The sequence below is a fragment of the Bacillus rossius genome, chromosome 17, assembly GCF_032445375.1.
Source record: "Bacillus rossius redtenbacheri isolate Brsri chromosome 17, Brsri_v3, whole genome shotgun sequence".
Lineage (NCBI taxonomy): Eukaryota > Metazoa > Arthropoda > Insecta > Phasmatodea > Bacillidae > Bacillus > Bacillus rossius.
The window spans coordinates 35153344-35170742 of NC_086344.1; the positions used below are offsets into that span (position 1 = coordinate 35153344).

General features: G+C 42.9%; 1 protein-coding gene across 5 annotated transcripts in view; it reads left to right on the plus strand.

The window, feature by feature from the left end:
* Nucleotides 1-17399, plus strand: part of LOC134540906 (diuretic hormone receptor-like) — a 321121-nt gene that overhangs the window by 297460 nt on the left and 6262 nt on the right. For all 5 annotated transcript variants that reach the window (XM_063383970.1, XM_063383971.1, XM_063383973.1 and 2 more), the window contains 2 exons: nucleotides 517-702; nucleotides 9821-9981. In XM_063383970.1, coding sequence (XP_063240040.1) covers nucleotides 517-702; nucleotides 9821-9981 — 347 coding nt within the window. The remainder of the gene's footprint in view (nucleotides 1-516; nucleotides 703-9820; nucleotides 9982-17399) is intronic.

A 17399-nucleotide genomic window follows, 5' to 3' on the forward strand; every position in this document is an offset into this window, starting at 1 on the left:
GTTCACTTGTTCATGGAGAGAACCCATGTTCTCACTTGTTCATGGAGAGAACCCATGTGTTCACTTGTTCATGTAGAGAACCTGTGTGTTCACTAGTTCATGGAGAACCTGAGTCCATGTGTTCACTAGTTCATGGAGAGAACCTGAGTCCATGTGTTCACTAGTGCATGAAGAGAACCTGTGTGTTCACTAGTTCACGGAGAAAACCCGTGTGCTCACTAGTTCATGGAGGGAACCTGTGTGTTGACTAGTTCATGGAGGGAACCTATGTGTTCTCTAGTTCATGGAGAGAACTCGTGTGCTCACTTTTTCATGGAGAGATCCTGTGTCTTCACTAGTTCATAGAGATAACCTGTGTGCTCATAGTTCATGGAGAGAACCTGTGTGTTGACTAGTTCGTGGAGGGAACCTGTGTGTTCACTAGTTCACGGAGAGAACCCGTGTGCTCACTAGTGGACGGAGAGAACCCATGTTCTCACTTGGTGAACGGCCGCGTGTGTCCGGGGGGGGGGGCAGGTGCTGATCACCAAGCTGCGCTCGGCCAACACGGCGGAGACGCAGCAGTACCGCAAGGCCACCAAGGCCCTGCTGGTGCTCATACCCTTGCTGGGCATCGCCTACATCCTCATGATCGCCGGGCCCACGGAGGGAGTCACTGGCCACATCTTCAGCTACCTGCGCGCCATCACCATCTCCACGCAGGTACTCGCTCCCAGCCAGGCGGGCGCGGAGGACTGCCGTACTGGAACACTACCATAATGACAGTAGTCCGCCTGGCCTCTTCGGAAAAGGCGGAGAAAGTACCATAACGGAAATCTGCCGTACGTTCAAAAGGACGAGACGGAATTCTGCCATATTTTCGTATACACTCCATGGAAAGAAGTAGTTTATAGAATACTCGATAGGTAGTGCTGTCAACCCTCTAGATGTTTCTCAGGTTAACTTCAAAGCTTACAGATAGCGTTTCTGACGGTGAAAGTTTCAATTACAAATAACGTCCAGATCGCGGACGAGAAGAAAGAAATGTTTCCAAAAATGGTGTATAGGGAGCAGCACTCAGTGGGGGATCCAGGATTTTGGTTTGGGAGGGGCTTGACCCAGCTGAGGCTAGGCTTTATCAAGGCAAACACGAAAACAATAGTGGACCCAGATGCTTTTGGGGGGGGGGGGGTTGAGCCCCTTAGCCCCCCCCCCCCCCTCTGGATCCGCTAAAGGCAGCACTATATTCTTATTACGACGATTTTAAAAAAAATACATATGGTAGTTTTCCATGCACGAAGGAGAATTATGCCAAAATTTCTTATACATTCTACGGAATGAGGAAAACGGCCTTACTAGCAAAATCATAATGTAACTAGCTTCATAGAATTTACATTTTTGCACACTGGAATACTTGAAGTAATTGTAGATCATTATTTAATGAGTGCAAATCCAACGCAAATATTCAAGGGTTTTCTTTTGTAATTTTATCATTTTTAGTGTGACAGAAAACAAAAAACTCAAATTTTTAATGTCCATATTAAATTATTTAAAGTCTACAAAATGTGTTTTTAAGATACTGAAATGTGAGGGAAATATTTTTGTGAAGTGTAGTTTGTTGGCACAGGGAAAGCAGCACAGGCGCTCTAGGGGGACATAGGCTCGTAAATGGAATGTTGGTGGACTTTGCACAGGCTTGCAGTCTTTCAAAAATAAACTCTGCTGAAATTTAAGTATTTTTTTCTATTAGGAAATAAAAAATGTTACTATGCGTAGCATTTTATTCTGCTTCTTTAAAACTGTCAGATCAAATTGAAATTCAGTTTTTCGTGCCTTACAGCACTTATAGACGAATACATAAAAATAGGTAACATATAAGCACATAGACATTAACATAAGACATTCACTGATACATATCAATAACTTTATTACAAAACACGAAACAACACAGCACACAGATAAATAAATATTGATAAAGTTCATATTAACAAATTGGTTATAATTGGTTACTTTGATTTTCAAAAAAAAAAAATCTTAAACAGAAACTAAAATGGAGTAGGTATACTAAATAAATATGTAGATTATAAAAGTTTTAAATATCTTTTTGCTTAAGTTTTTTACCAATGAATGTTTCTAGATTATTCAAAAAGAGTTATAATTTTTTACAAATTGTTTAGTTACTAATGATTTAAAAGTGTCACTAATTCTATAATGGCAAGTTGAAATTCTTAATCCAAACCGAGATATTATGCATCAAAAATGGCAATAAAACGTATATAATAAAATGTGTATCACTGATTTAACGTCTAGTATATAGAACATGCAAATTAAATTTATATAGGAATGTAGCATATTTAAAAGGAATTTAAAATCCTGAAATTTTTAAATATTAATATAAGAATTTTTATCTGCATACTTTCAATTCTATTACAAACAAAATTTGTTACTTAATTCCAAATTACGACACAGTATTCTACTTCATAGCTAATAAATCTGAAGAACAAAGTATACAATCAGGTATTTATGCAGAGAAAGTTATAAATTTAATAAGACCTAAGATCTTCAAGTGCAACTTATAGTAGGTATTATCTACATGTTGGTGAAAAATAAAAACTTTGCATCCACTATAGCTCGAAGTTATTAAAAGTGGACACCACGTTTAATGTCATTTCTTACTATGTGATAATTCTAATTAAATGAATTAGTTTTTCTTACTAAATGTTATCGTAATTCAGAGACGTTTGTTAACTTTAAAACCAGACCTAGACAGCTGAAATATCTTGCTGAAAATTTTCCCGAACATATTTTCTTTTATTATTCTTCAGCATCTTTTCTTGATCAATTTCGATTACAGTTGGAATATCATTTCTTAAATATTAAAGAGTAGTTGAGATAAACTACTACTTTGCGGAACACCTAATATCATGAAATTAAAAATGCATTTGCGGATTTGACTGCAAAGCGTCTATTTGTAAGATAATTAAAACATATAACATAATACTGTGTGCGTTAAAGACGATCTTCCTGATTGAAAACTACGTGGTTACTCAGAAATATTATTTAGAAATAAAAGTCACGTCTAAAATACTACATAACAGAGGTATTGGTCAATAGTTTGTAACTAAAATATAACTGTCAATAATACTTCAAGAAAATATATACCTATACATGTTTGACCACATAACATCGGTATACAACAACTCACTGATTGATACACACTTAATTCAAATATTTTATGTACAAAAGCAAAACATTTTTTAATGTTTTAAAATTTTGTTTGACCTTTATTTATAACATGTTGGAATGATAATGCTACAGTTACTAAAAACTAAAACGCTACAAAACTACAAAAAATATTTTTGCAAAACTCCGTTCCCCCGGAGAAACCCCCGGAATGGCCACCGCATGGGGAGCCCAAAAAAAGAAACGGGCTCCCCATTTGGAAGCCACCTGGAAGGTTTTATATCTGTTCCACCCACCGTTTCTTTGGTAGCCTGACTTGTTACAAGAGAGTGTATTCCTACCAGAGAAAATGCCACCATTTTGTCTGGACAATCCGCCTTGGAGGAGCCGGGGCGCGAACCCGGGTCCTACAAGTCACAAGGCAGGCGCTCTACCCCAGAACCAGAGTGGTAGAGCGGATACTTGCAGTCTTCTTAACACTGACATGATGTTATTCCACGAGTTTACTGAAGTTTCGTTTGTCATTAGCACGTGCAGTTGGTAACATCTGACCTCGGTAACGAACAAATTTATGTGTTCTTATGTTGTTCGTTCAGCATGAATTAAGTAATTTCATAACAGTGATATATAATTTGTATAACTGGTCTGTACAATAATTATATAGAAATATAGACTAGTAAAAAGTAAGAAGTAAGAAGTAAGGTCGTAGTGAAGTCAGCCCATCAGAAACATAATGTGGGTATTATTAATGATGTAGTAACGTAAACATTTTTTTGTGAAATAATTCATGCTTAAGTTTAGTTTAGTTTTGATATACATGACGTAAAATAAACTCAATTGAATTGCCACCTCAGTACTATAGATGACTATACACCTGATGGTGATAATCTGTCGTGGAATTTCAAACATATGATATAAATCATGCAATATTTTACTTACTTAACCGTCGGTTGTCAGGATATTGTGATTTTTGGTCACTAGATTGCATTTAATTTCAACTAGTGACCTGGAGTTAAAACATCAATTATAATCACAAGACTTTGTATGATAGGCCTACTTATTTATACAAATTATTTCTTAGATAATAGACATAATATAATCATGTCGTTCGAGTATTAGAACTGTATTGTCGCGTTTTATCTTATGATAGTTTTATATTATGGCACTTTTCCGTCGCCCCCCGGCGGAATTCTTCGATTATGGTAGTCTTCCAGTATGGCAGTCTTCCGTCGATCCCCGTCAAAACTGGAGGAAATGTGCCATATTGGAAAACTACCATAGTTTTATTTTTACTGATCGTAGTTATAAGTATTCAGTGCTGCTTCCTAAAACCCATTTTTGGAAACATTTGTTTCTATTAGTGCGCCATTTGTTGAGTTAATTTATGACTGGAACTATAGAAAGTCGCCGTCAGAAGCGCTATCTGTAACCTTTTTAGTTAACCTAAGAAACAACTAGGGGGTTAACAGCGCTACCTAGCGATGTATTCTTCACACTACTTCGAGAGAAAAGCAGCTGTACTCATTCCATGGATTGTATAAGAAAATATGGCAGAATTCCGCCTCGTCCTTTAAAATTATGGCAGTTTTCAGTTTCGGTACTTTTCCGGCTTTTTCGAAGAGGCCAGGCGGAATACAGCCATTATGGCAGTTTTCCAGTATGGTAGTATTCCTTCGCCCCGAAGCCAGCACTTTGCAGGAACTTCTCTCAAGTTTTGATATCGTTCGTGAGAAACAATAACACCGTATTGCAAGGATTTGTATGCAGTGCTTTCACATTCTGTGTGACGGCAGACTGAAGTTTTGAATTTTCACCTTAAAATTACTACTACTGGGAAATTTTCGTAAATTTTTCCACGGTCTTAAGTGATTTCCCTGGTTTTTTTTTTTTTATCCCTTGGCGTATCCAAACTTCTCTGACTTGTGAGAGAATGTACAGCCTGTTGATAATACAGTATGTCCATAAAAGAATGTCTCAGTTATAAATTTCAATATAGCTGTGAGCTATGTAGAGTGTTGGTTCAATGTCACAATTTAATGGTAACTCGGACAGTTTTCGATAAGTGCTTGCGCATAGTACTGCTTTGTTGTTTTATGTATCAGCTTGTAGGTATAGCAGACGCACCATTCGTTACGTAATCAACCACGATAGAACGGCGAGATAAACTGACTGCTCGCCAAACTTTACAGATGATACCAACGCTATGTTTGTATTTCACGAGAGAGAGAGAGAAATAACGCATGCAGTCAATAAATACCGCAACGTCACACATTCAGCGCCTGACTGTGAATCACAACTGCGACACGACCATCTATCGGCGAGGACATGAATGAAAGTTCAGTTCTTTTTTTACAACCCTCATAGGAAGGTATGACGTGAAAACGCTCCAAATAGGGAAGCCTTCTTTTCACAGACGAGAGAGCCAAACGACCGATCGTGCATCTTCGGGGTTTTTTTTTTTTTTTTTTTGTTCATTGTAAATAAATATGGCGGTGTTGATAAAAGGAAAGACCATAAATAAGGCAACGGTATTTATTTGTACGCCATAATATTTTTCGTTTGCCGTGTGTCCGTGAATGTTTATTTTGGACAACTCATGATAACTAATGGTCATTTGGTTAGGTTAGCTACATTATAAATACTTTAAAACTTTGTGTACGTTTGATTTGGTTAGGAATAGCTACATTAAAGATATTGTGAAATCATGTAAATGGTTTCCTTGCCCTGGATAGCTACATATTAAAAAGTTATTTGCTAAGCAACCATAAAATGAGTTTACAGTATTTTTAATATAGCTATACTTACCTAATATAACCAACCATCCACAATGTTTTAAAGTATATTTATAATGTAGCTAACCTATCCTCATAGGTGTGCCTACAGGGGGGGCCAGGTGGGCCATGGCCCCCCCTAATGTAATCACTCAGATCGGCATTTTCTCTAATGCGTTCATTAAATTTCGTATATTCCTGGCACTGTGACACTCAACTGTTTTTCAGTGTTGCAGCGTGCTAATTAACAATATTTTTAAACATTTTATCGTTCTGGAAATACAGCCGCCTTAGTTTATTTAAAACACGAGGTCGCTTAAAACGGCCAAGCAAAAAAAAATTTTTAAGAGGTTTGTTAAAGTTCTGTTGTCTGAATTGCTGTGTTTGCATTCACTAAAAAGAAGTTAATTTCAAGGTAGATCTGGACCAAGCTATTGGAAAATTCGAGGGGGAAAAATGTGTAAGTACCCTTTAAACATTGTCTATGAAAAGAAAAACATATTTTCAAGAATTTTAAAATCATACGGATATAAATATTAACTAGTAAACATATCTCGTTGATACTGCACAAAAATGTAAACACGGCAATGAGTGAATGTATTCATTCTAAATTCAGCTTCTGATTTAAAAATTTAACAGGACCCCCCCTAATGGAAATGTCTGGGCACGCCTATGCCTATCCTAATCGACCGCATAATTTAGTGCCACGCAGGTTCATACAATGAGATAGAACGGCGTATGACGTATGAGTAAGCTACATCCCAAATAAATACACTTGTTGTGGTACGGAAAAAAAAGCGAGCATGAACTTCGGGGAACTTCGGGTGTGGCTCTCTCGTCTGTGAAATGAAGGCTTCCCCTCCAAATTTAAGCACGACGCTTCTTAGCAGAGCGAAATATTCCAGGCGGACTCGACGCGAAATCACACCTTGTGAATCATAACGAACCGATGACGCCTTAATTCACATTGGAAAATGAAACGTGAAAACTAGTGACTTGTAAAAACTTTGTACGAGATGTGATTTAATATATATATACATACATACGTTGGATGATTTTAATGAGAATTTGGCTCCCTAACAAACTGGTATCTCCCATAAGAAAGCATGTTTTGTATTTTAATTGCGCATATAAATAAAGAAATATTCGTTTGTTATAGATTTTAATGATCAAGCAAAGTGTAATTATTTCAAACACGATTTTTTTTAGAACCAGTAATTATTTTTAAGGTAAGTAACCAGAAGTTCGTTTTGTTTTTTTCATAACTCTTAAGGCCAACGTATGTTTTTTTTTTAATTTTAGTTTACACATAATAAAATTTTGTATGTATTATCATTAATTAACTATGTTATCTTCCTTCTTTGAATTGAAGCTATTTTCATATTTTGTCATTTTAAAATTGCACTTTGTGCCCAGAATGTGATTTTAAAATTAAAATTTGTTTTGAGACATTTGAATCAGAATTTAGAAAAAAAAATTAAAGTATATAATATTTATTTTTTTTTACTACTGCGTGTGTTTGCTGCAAAATATTCTCCCATGATACGCTTGTAAGGGAAAGCTGATACATGTGCTGGATTATTTTACAGCTGGAGTTATGTAAGAATCGTAACATATATTTATTAATGACAATAAGCAAACCCCCAAAACCATTCCCATTTATTACTATGTATGTGTTGGAAAAATGACGGTTTTGAGCCGTAAGGTTCATTGTAAGCAGGCGCATAGCAAGAACGACGCATCTTCTCTCACCACTTCAGCCTAACTGACAATTACGGAGATATTTAAGGCATTGGTACGGATTAGGTACTCACTAACCAACCAAACGAATAACAAAAATACTAATATGGGAAAAAATTAAAAACAATGAGACGGAATTAGGAATAATATAATATTTTATACGAAACTACCACATAACACAATGTTAATGATGGGTTAAACTGCTACTAGCGCCGTTAGTTCGCAGTCCACCGCGAGATTCACTAAGCGGAAGAGACACGTCAAGGCAAAGGATAATGCAAGTTTCCAGATATCTCTTTCTATGACCCACAGATTAGAGGAATATACAGATGGAGCTTAAGGTCCGTCTCTAGACGAGAGAAGTGAAGCCAAAAGGGGACGGGTATTTCAGTGTTCTTCACGTACCAATATGGCGGCCGTTTGTTTACAACTGTATCAGCGGTACCTGTGTTGGAGGTTAAATCGGAGATAAATGTCAACTCATTGATTCGTTTTGGACTTTCAATAAATATAAACATGTTAACCAGTAATATTTTGATCTAATTTTCTTCTAAACATTTTAACTACAATCGCTAATAAAAGCCGGCTATAAAAGCTGATACAAATATAAAACAAACGTCCGCCATATTGGTATGTGAAAATTAGGAGGGGGAAAATGGGGGGGGGGGGGGGGAACGGGTTCACGTCTGAAGGCTAATGCTCCATTTGTACCCTTTCCTAATCTCTGATATGACCGTGGCACTAACCTAACCTTTTACTTCGGTAAACTTCGGAGCTGTTCGGGTGGTGATCGTGGCCTTCGTCTCAATGAACGTTATTAAGTGCCCAACCCCCGCATGGCAGACTCTTTTCTACTCTGTCCAACACTTCATCCAGACCATCCTTTGTCTCCTGTAAATTCCTACACGTAATTCATGCAAATTTGCATCCTGCATGAATGTGCCCAGGGTTTTCCCTGTGTCTATGCAGGTTTTACCTGGGCCCAACCTATCTCTAGTTGTAGTCTAGATTTAAGAGTGAGGGGAGTTATTCATGGCGCCAATCGCTGCCATGGCTGGCCAATCCCCTCCTAGCACATGATGCATGCGACCCTCTCCCTGCATGGCTAATCCCAGCATGACTAGGCGTATAGGCTTCGGCCTGAGACGCACCTAGGTCCCTCCCTAACCCGGACCCCTCCCAAATACACTTAGTTTTAGTTAGGTTAGAAAAAAATTCGCCTCTCTTTCGCACGCACGTGTTGCAGACGAGTTTAGGCTGTTTCCAGATAGTGGCCACATAAATACGGGCGAAACGTGCTCGCATACGCATAACCCGAAAGGAACAGCCATTTCGAGTACATGTCACGGAAGACGTGTTTTTTTTTATTTTTCTCCCCCGTGATTTTAAATGTCGTCAAACGTGTTTGGCCCTGTGTGCACGAGTGAGAGTCGTGTCCATCTTTATCGAACACGTGGTCTGGATGACGTACGTGACTTTTTTTTTTTTCGATCACCTCTGTACAACCGAACGTTGTAGTATAGGTTAACATAGGAAAATATTCGAGACAAGTGATCCTGTCGGCGTGATCTGTGCCTAGCGTTGTAAACAATGTTGTTTTTGCTTGCCTTTAACAATACGAAAAAAAAGCATAACAACATTATTTTCAATGGGAAATATTTTTTTGAAGTGAAACTTCCAATGCGACTTCCAACAAGGTTGCGTTAAACTTTTAACGCTACCATGGAGGGGGTATCAAAGCACTGTTGCGTTAAACGTTCAACGCTCCTGGGGAGGGAGGACTAGAAAGAGACAGGGCGAGAGCGAATGCGTGGCACCACTCGAACGCATGCGCGGGCGTTGTTAGCAACGAGTATAGCGTCCAATATCCCAACGCAAGAGGGAGAGAGAAAGAAAGATACACAAAGGTAGAAAGTAGGAGAGAGAAAGAGAGTGAGTCGGTAGTTCCCAAGCACATGCGCGTGGTACTCTTGCTATAGGTACAGCAAAGTAAACAGTGAAGTTTCACTTCTTCCGCGCGGAGGGACACCACGCACTATTTTTTTTTTGTTCATGATTGATAGTAAACCTGTGATGGAGGTATTACTTCACGCAATAAAAAGGAACACGTGCAGCTCGACAACTGCAGGGGCGATGCGCGTGCGCAGGGCTTCACGGTGGCGCTGTTCTACTGCTTCCTGAACACGGAGGTGCAGAACACCATGAGACACCACCTGGACCAGTGGCGCACCGCGCGCTCCTTCCACGGCAGCCGGCGCTACACCTACAGCAAGGACTGGAGCCCGCGCTCCCGCACCGAGAGCATACGGTAGGTCGCGCCGCCGCAGCATAGTGGCGGCTGTGATGGCAGCTGTAGTGGCAGCAGCTCTAGTGGCAGCTGTAGTGGCGGCAGCAGATGTAGTGGCGGCTGTAGTGGTAGCTGTGTTAGCAGCTGTAGTGGCAGCTGTAGTGGTAGCTGTAGTGGCAACTGTAGTGGCACCTGTAGTAGTGGTAGCTGTAGTGGCAGCTGTGGTGGCGGCTGTAGTGGCAGCTGTAGTAGTGGCTGTAGTGGCAGCTGTGGTGGCAGCTGTGGTAGCAGCTGTAGTGGCAGCTGTAGTAGCGGCTGTAGTGGCAGCTGTAGTGGCGGCTGTAGTGGCGGCTGTGGTGGCGGCTGTAGTGGCAGCTGTAGTAGTGGCTGTAGTGGCAGCTGTAGTGGCGGCTGTAGTGGCAGCTGTAGTGGTGACGGCTGTGTTAGCAGCTGTAGTGGTGGCGGCTGTGTTAGCAGCTGTAGTGGTGGCTGTAGTGGCAGATATAGTGGCAGCTGTAGTAGTGGCAGCTGTAGTAGCGGCTGAAGTGGCAGCTGCAGTAGCAGCTGGAGTGGCAGCTGTAGCAGTACTAGCATTAATAGTAGAAGTAGTAGTAAAAGCAGTAGTATTATTAGCAGTCATAGCAGCAGTAATAGTAGATTTTAAACATCAGTACTGCAGAATAAGTAGCATTATGAGTAGTAACAGTACAAGTAGCTGTAGTAAAATTATAAGTTTTTTTTTTTTTTTTGGAGAGAGGTTTAAAAATCTTCAAAAGACACCAACAGGTGGGATTGTTGGTAGTGTCAGATTTTTACTGACTAAAAACAGTCCTCTCTTTCTGCCCATCTTTTAGGAAGGGGGCCAGACCGGAAACCGCTTTCGCATTATTTCAGACTTTCCTAGGTTACGCAACTAGGTGCTCTTCTTGATCAGTTTTCAAGCTTCTTTGCTCTCAGTATTGCTTCGGCGTAGCTCATTATTGTCTCCCAGTTCCGCGGAGAGCTGCTCATAAGGGGGATTATGTTTCCTGGGCTCAATTTGACTCCGATTGTTTCTTCGGCCGCTTTTCTTTCTGTCTCCCATCTGCCGCAGTGGAAGAAGGTATGGCAGGCATCATCTGTGTTTGCTGGGCAGTATTTACACGCAGGGCTGTCTGCTAGCCCCATGCGGTGCAGGTACGCCTCGAACAGTCCGTGCCCTGTGAGTAGTTGCGTTAGGTAGAAGTTAGTTTCCGCGTGTTTGTAGTCAGACCATGTTTCGAGTGCTGGGATAAGTTTAGCAGTCCATCTCCCTGTGTCCGCATTTTCCCATCTAGTTTGCCATTCTCTTAGGGTCTTCTTCCTTTCGAGTTCACGGGAGTAGTCGTCAAGGGTGCCCTTTGTGCGTCGTTCGTGGAGTCTTTGTCTTTCGTTTGCCATGATGTCTATCGGTATGGTTTTGGTTATGACGAGTGTCGCCGCTTCGGAAACTGTGCAGTATGCGCAGGCTACTCCGAGGGCGGCTCGTCTTTGGATTGCGGCGAGCTTCCGTCTGTATATTTTTTGGGCAAGCTGGCTTGCCCATATTTCAGCACCGTACAGTAGGATTGAGTGTACCACACTGAGCAGCAGTCGCCCTTTGGCGTATCGAGGCCCAGACGTGTTCAGCATGATCTTCGACAGGCTCGTTACTACCTTGTTGGCCTTTGAGACTGTGTTGTTGAAGTGCTCGCAGAAAGTGAGCCTCTCGTCTATCTGGAGGCCCAGGTATCTTATCGAATGCTTCGCTTCGATGTTTACTCCATTGATGTTCACCGCAAACGGTTTCTCGTACCAGCGTTGCCTAGTGAGGACAGCCATCTCAGTTTTATTAGGGGCTAGTTTGAGCTTATGGCGTTTCAGCCAGTCGTTCAATCTCACCATTAGGTGGTCAATTTTTTGCCGCGCGTCCTCGGGGCTGCTTGCAAGAATGATTCCCGCAACGTCGTCGGCGTAGCCTGTTAGATGGGTGTCCCGTGCCATGTCCATCCTCAAAAGGTCATCATATTGTATATTCCAGAAGTCCGGGCCAAGGACGGAGCCTTGAGGAACGCCGGCCGTGACTGCAGTAGTACGCGGGCCTTCCGTTGTGTCGTATTCGAGTTCTCGTTCTCGGAAGTAATCGTCGGCCATGTCTAGAATATACTTGTCAACTTTAAAGTCGACCTCCAGGGCGTCGAGTATGTCCTCCCAGCCTACAGAGTTAACAGCGTCGAAGGTGATGAAGATGCACACTTTGCGGGACCTGTGATTTCCCGTCCAGGCGTGCTTGACGATGGCCAGAGCCTGTTCTATCGCCGAGATTGTTGAGTGCTGCTTTCTGAACCCGTGTTGGTTAACTGAGAGTCCGCCAGCTCTCTCTACTGCAGCTGTGAGCCGTGCTTTGACAAGTTTTTCCAGGAGCTTGCCGGCCACATCAAGCATGCTTAGGGGTTTGTACGACGACGATGTTATCGGTGGGCCTTTGCCTTTGTCGAGCAGTACAAGCCGTTGCCGTTTCCATCGTTTACTGAAGGTTCCACTGGTAAGGCAGGCATTGTACATCGTGAGAAGCGTTTCAGGGGCCTCTTGGGCTATTGTTTTGATAATGTTCGTTGGGATGCCGTCTGGTCCTGGAGCCTTCCTTGGCTTGAGCGTGCTTGCTGCATCTCGTAGCTCCTTCGTTGTGAAAGGAGGGGCTCGTGCGAGGGTCCAGTTTTCTCTAGGCATTCTTTGTGGGTGTTGAGGGAAAAGATCCTCTATAATCTTTTCCATCACGGGTGGCTCCATTTGGGAAAAAGGTCCTTGTTTACCGAGTGCCTTAACTGTTATTTGGTAAGCTTTACCCCAGGGATCTTTGTCTAACTCGGCACAGAGGTTTCTCAATCCTTGCCTCTTGCTGTTTTTGATTGCTCTTTTAAGGGCTTTCTTGGCGTTGTCGAGTTCTGACACTAGGGGACCGGGTTGTTGGTGGTGGTGCCTTCGGTTGGCTCTGACTACTTTCCGCCGCAGTGCCAGGCACTTTGTCCTGAGCTCGCTAATTTCGGCGTTCCACCAGTAGTTGGGGCGTCTCTTGCCTCTGTTGGTCTTGGTGGGCATGGAGGCGTCGCAGGCTGCTGCAATAAGCCCCATGGTTTGTTCGACCAGGGTCTCGGTTTCTGCTCTTGTGGGTTCAGTTGTGTCTTCCAGGGCAAGCCGTCTATCTTGGAGAAATTTGATGAGTCTTGTCTCGTCCAGTTTCCTGTCATTCCATACTTTCCGCAGGTGTTTATTGCTGCTGTTATTAGGCTTTGTGTTTGTAATCGTGAACTGGATGGATTGATGATCGCTGGCATTGTAGACCTTTAAGACACTCCAGTTCTGCGTAATGGCAGCTATGTTTGGCGTTGCGAATGTAACATCGATGATGGTCCCCCGGTAGCCGGGCCTCCTGTATGTCGTTGTATTGCCCTCGTTAATAATTACCAGGTCTAGACAGGCGACCATCTCGGAGACCTCGTTCCCCCTGGTGTCGGTAAAGTCCATACCCCATTCTGATGATTTGGCGTTCAAGTCTCCTGCTATGATGATCTCTCCGTTTGCTTGGCGCGTGGATTCTTCCAGCTCGTTAAGCTTACGCCTAAAGGTAGTTATGCCTTCGTTCGGTGAGAGGTAGCAGCTGTAGACAGTGTAGTCCCTGAGTTTGGCCCAGACGAAGCCGTCGCCTTTCCCAGTGTCGAGGACTTGTAAGTCGGGGTTTACTATCCAGATGGCAGCAGTGCCAAAGTTGTCGTGATCCAGCGAGGAGTCGTTAAGTTGGAGTGTTGTTCCGAAAGTATGCATAGATCGATTCCGGTCTCGGAGATGTGTTGGTGCAGCAGGGCTTGTGCAGTCCAGCCTCGCCCTAGGTTACTTTGAAGTACAACTGTCACTTTGGGTTGGGTGGGCCTCCCTTGAGCGCACTCCGATATGTTGCGCAACGCCCAGTACCAGGTATATGATCCAAGCTTGTGTTTCTTTCGTCGGTGGCACATAAGACACACTGTGGCACTCCCTTGCATGAGGCAGCTTTGTGGTCTGGTTTACCGCACTTGAAGCACAAGTTACTGCGGTCAGGACCGTTGCACCTGCTTGACACATGTCCATACCCCAGGCACCTGTAACACCTTGATATGGTTTCACGTTGTCTGACACGACAGTTAATCCAACCGATTTTGATACGGCTAGAGGTCAGGATTGTTTGTGCACTTTTTCTGTCGAGTTCAACAAAGGCAATGCGCTGACCGCGAGTAGTGGTTTTTGGCAGTCCGATCCTCTTCACTCCTGTGGCTCCATCCAGGTCCCGATTTAGTGCATCCTGTATATCTGCTTCGGTGGAGGCAGCGTCGATATCACGGATTTCAATTGTGACTGTAGGCCTGAGGTCTTTGACAGCTCCATCTGTGCCCACTGCTACCTTGAGGGCTTTGGTGAAGGACTCGCTGTGACCTGTTTTGTGATCAAGAACTAGCAGTATGTCACCGTCTTTGGTTTCCCGAATCACTCTTACTCCCGTGTTGTGTTTGTCGAGGTCGACTTTTGCCTTGATACCCTTCAACAGATCAGCATAGGTTTTACCCTCTGCAGGTTTGATGAGGACGGCATCTGGTCGACTAGTGAGGGTCTTTTTCTTTTCTGTCTTGCGATGCTCTGGAGTTGAGTTTGTGGCTCCAAGAGCGTCAGGCTGATTGGCTGGAGCATCTTTGTTCTTTTCAGGCCGTTGTCGTGTTTTCCTCGTCCTTGCGACTCTGAAGTCGCCGTCCTTGTCCTTCGTGTCATCTTCCTCGGGGCTCAGACGAGTTCCAGGTGGCTGGCGATTCTCGGTTTGTCCTGGCGGTGGTCTTTGTTGGAGAGATCTCGCCTGCGCAAGGAGATCATCACGCCGCTCAATCTCACGTTCCAGTGTTTCTCGTTCTGTCGTTTCAGTCAGGGTGAGTTTGTGCTGGGCATCCTTCCAGATTTTACGTTGGTAGAGCGACTCAGTAAGAAGTGCTAGAGCTTCTCTGATGCTGGTCGTCACTTCGAGTGGCACAGTACGCTTGATTTTGATTGTGCTGATGGTCTCTGTAAGTAGCAGCTAAAGCTTGCTTAGTGTTCCGTCCTCGTTGCAGATGGCAGCATCTCGGGTGTCTGTGTGCTGTGTCAGCAGCGTTCCAGTAGTGGATGAAATCCCAATTGATGCACTTGTTGAAGCATCCATTGGCGCTGGTTGTTCCCTGTGGAACTCAGTGTTTTCGGTTTTTAGATTTTTAGAAGCCATAATTGAAGTTGATACTCCAAAGCATTAGGTCGTCTCCGAACGCGGTGCCTCGGGAAGTGGAGGGGTGATTACTCCTACAACTACCCCCATTGTTGTAGGAGCTTTTGGTCATTGGAGCGGGAATAGTCATCCGTTCCGGCCGTGCACACTCTTCCTTCATAGGCTTCCTAATGCTTCCAAGGGAGCGGCGCGTAGACGCCAGGAGCCACCACGTACACTGCGCTTCGCAGATCATTTCGCACATCCCTTACGGGCAGCATCACTGCACTCGCTTGCATACGTGACCCTGTGGTTTTTTGTGGAGTTTGACCTTCCTCCTGACACCACTTTTTTGTCCGCGGGGGCTATTTTATTTCACCCCTATCCGCCAGTCTTGCAGCTGGTTAGGACATTCCCCTATCCGCAACCCGGGGACGCGCTCGGTAGGAGTTGGGTTTCACCCCCGAGAGTAAAATTATAAGTAGCGATAGTAGTATAAGTAGTAGTAGAAACAGTAGTAGTATTAGCAGTTGTAGTAACACTAGTAGTAGCAGCGGTAGTAATGTGTGTAGTAGTAGAGGCAGTTGTAGTATAAGTAGTTGTTAGTAGCAGTAGTTCCAGTAGTATTCGAAGTAGCAGTAGCAATACTATAGCGTGTCTCATCCTTGGTTTTCAGTATGCATTTTAATGGACATTTACTCTCGCTTTAAAAGGCTGATGTCGAATGTTAAATATATATAGATAGTTCAGAGGAACACAGTGTACTGACAACGATGAAACAGTTGCAACAAGAACAGTAATTACAGAAAAACAACAACCTTGAACAAAACACGTCCAGTAGAGGAACCCAACGATGATACTAAACAATTAACCTGAACAACACAACAATACAAGGACGCACAGGCGAACACAGCGACGACAGCATAGACGAATACAGTAGACTTCCTAAGACTGAGTTGCGACGTTTCGGGAACTAAAATTTGTTCCCATCATCAGGCACAAAAGAGTGAGTGCTACCTTTGAATATATATACTGTATAGAAGTCGCGAGTGGATAGGATTTACTCTACGTTTTTCAAGAGCGTAAAATGAGCAGCTTGGGAACTTCACCGCTGCAGTGCGCTGCCGTGACGCCCTGTATCGTCTTAGTTGTTATTTACACGTTAGAGTGCAGCGCTGTCGCCCGCTGTCATTCCCCGCACCCCTCATCCATCATTCACTGCAGCTCGTGGTCGTTCAACGGGAGGGGGAAGGGGTGTTTGAAGAGTTCGGCACTTGCCCGCTAGGGACCACCACAAGTCGATGCCCTAGAGATGGTGGCGATTGCGGCGGTGAATTAACCAACTACCTCAAAACCGTATTAGAAATTTTAACCTGGGCTGGCGACTTCTATACAGTATATATATTCAAAGGTGCTACTAGTCTATTTTGTGTCTACGTGCAGAATATTTTAGTAGAAAAAAAAATTAAAAATAACTTGGGTACTATCTCAAAAGCTGTTTGTGAGGGGGAAAAAACATCATAAATATGTTTTTTCAAGGTTAAAAATTGAAATATCACGACCCTAATTTCATTAAGGAAAGATTATTTTGCAAAGGATTCTTCTTTTGTTTTTCAGTATAATGATAATTTTTTGAAAGGGGGGAGATAAAATGTTTTAGTTATCGATAAATATTTTTCCCAAGCACGGATGGGTCTTTTGTCTTCGATATCATGCTTCCTCCAGCGATGAAAGGAAAATTATTTTCAACCGCCATTATTGTAGCTACGAACTATCTTGTTTCACCCTCGATACATCGCAACATGTATGAGCTTACTACACTACTTGTTGAGGTCAAATCAGGTTTGTTGGCTCTTTTCAATAGTTTAAACAGTGCAAAAATGTTTTTATATTCCAAAGAAAAACTTTTTTTCGGTAGTCAGACCGCATAAGGTCACCTTTGATCTTCTGTCAAATGCATTTATTTTTCTACTCTATACAGTTATGAGACCTTTTTGTTCGAATCGCGCACTCGATTCGTGTTGCTTACTTCCTTTCGCTTCCCGCGCCGAAGCGATCTCGGGTCGCCTATATTAACCTTCTCTTGCAACTTGAACGCCAAAAGACTGACTGCATGTCCTCCGAGCATTTCAATTATCCCCGGTTCTTTTGCCCTTCATTTCGTAGTCACTGATCAAAAAAATTC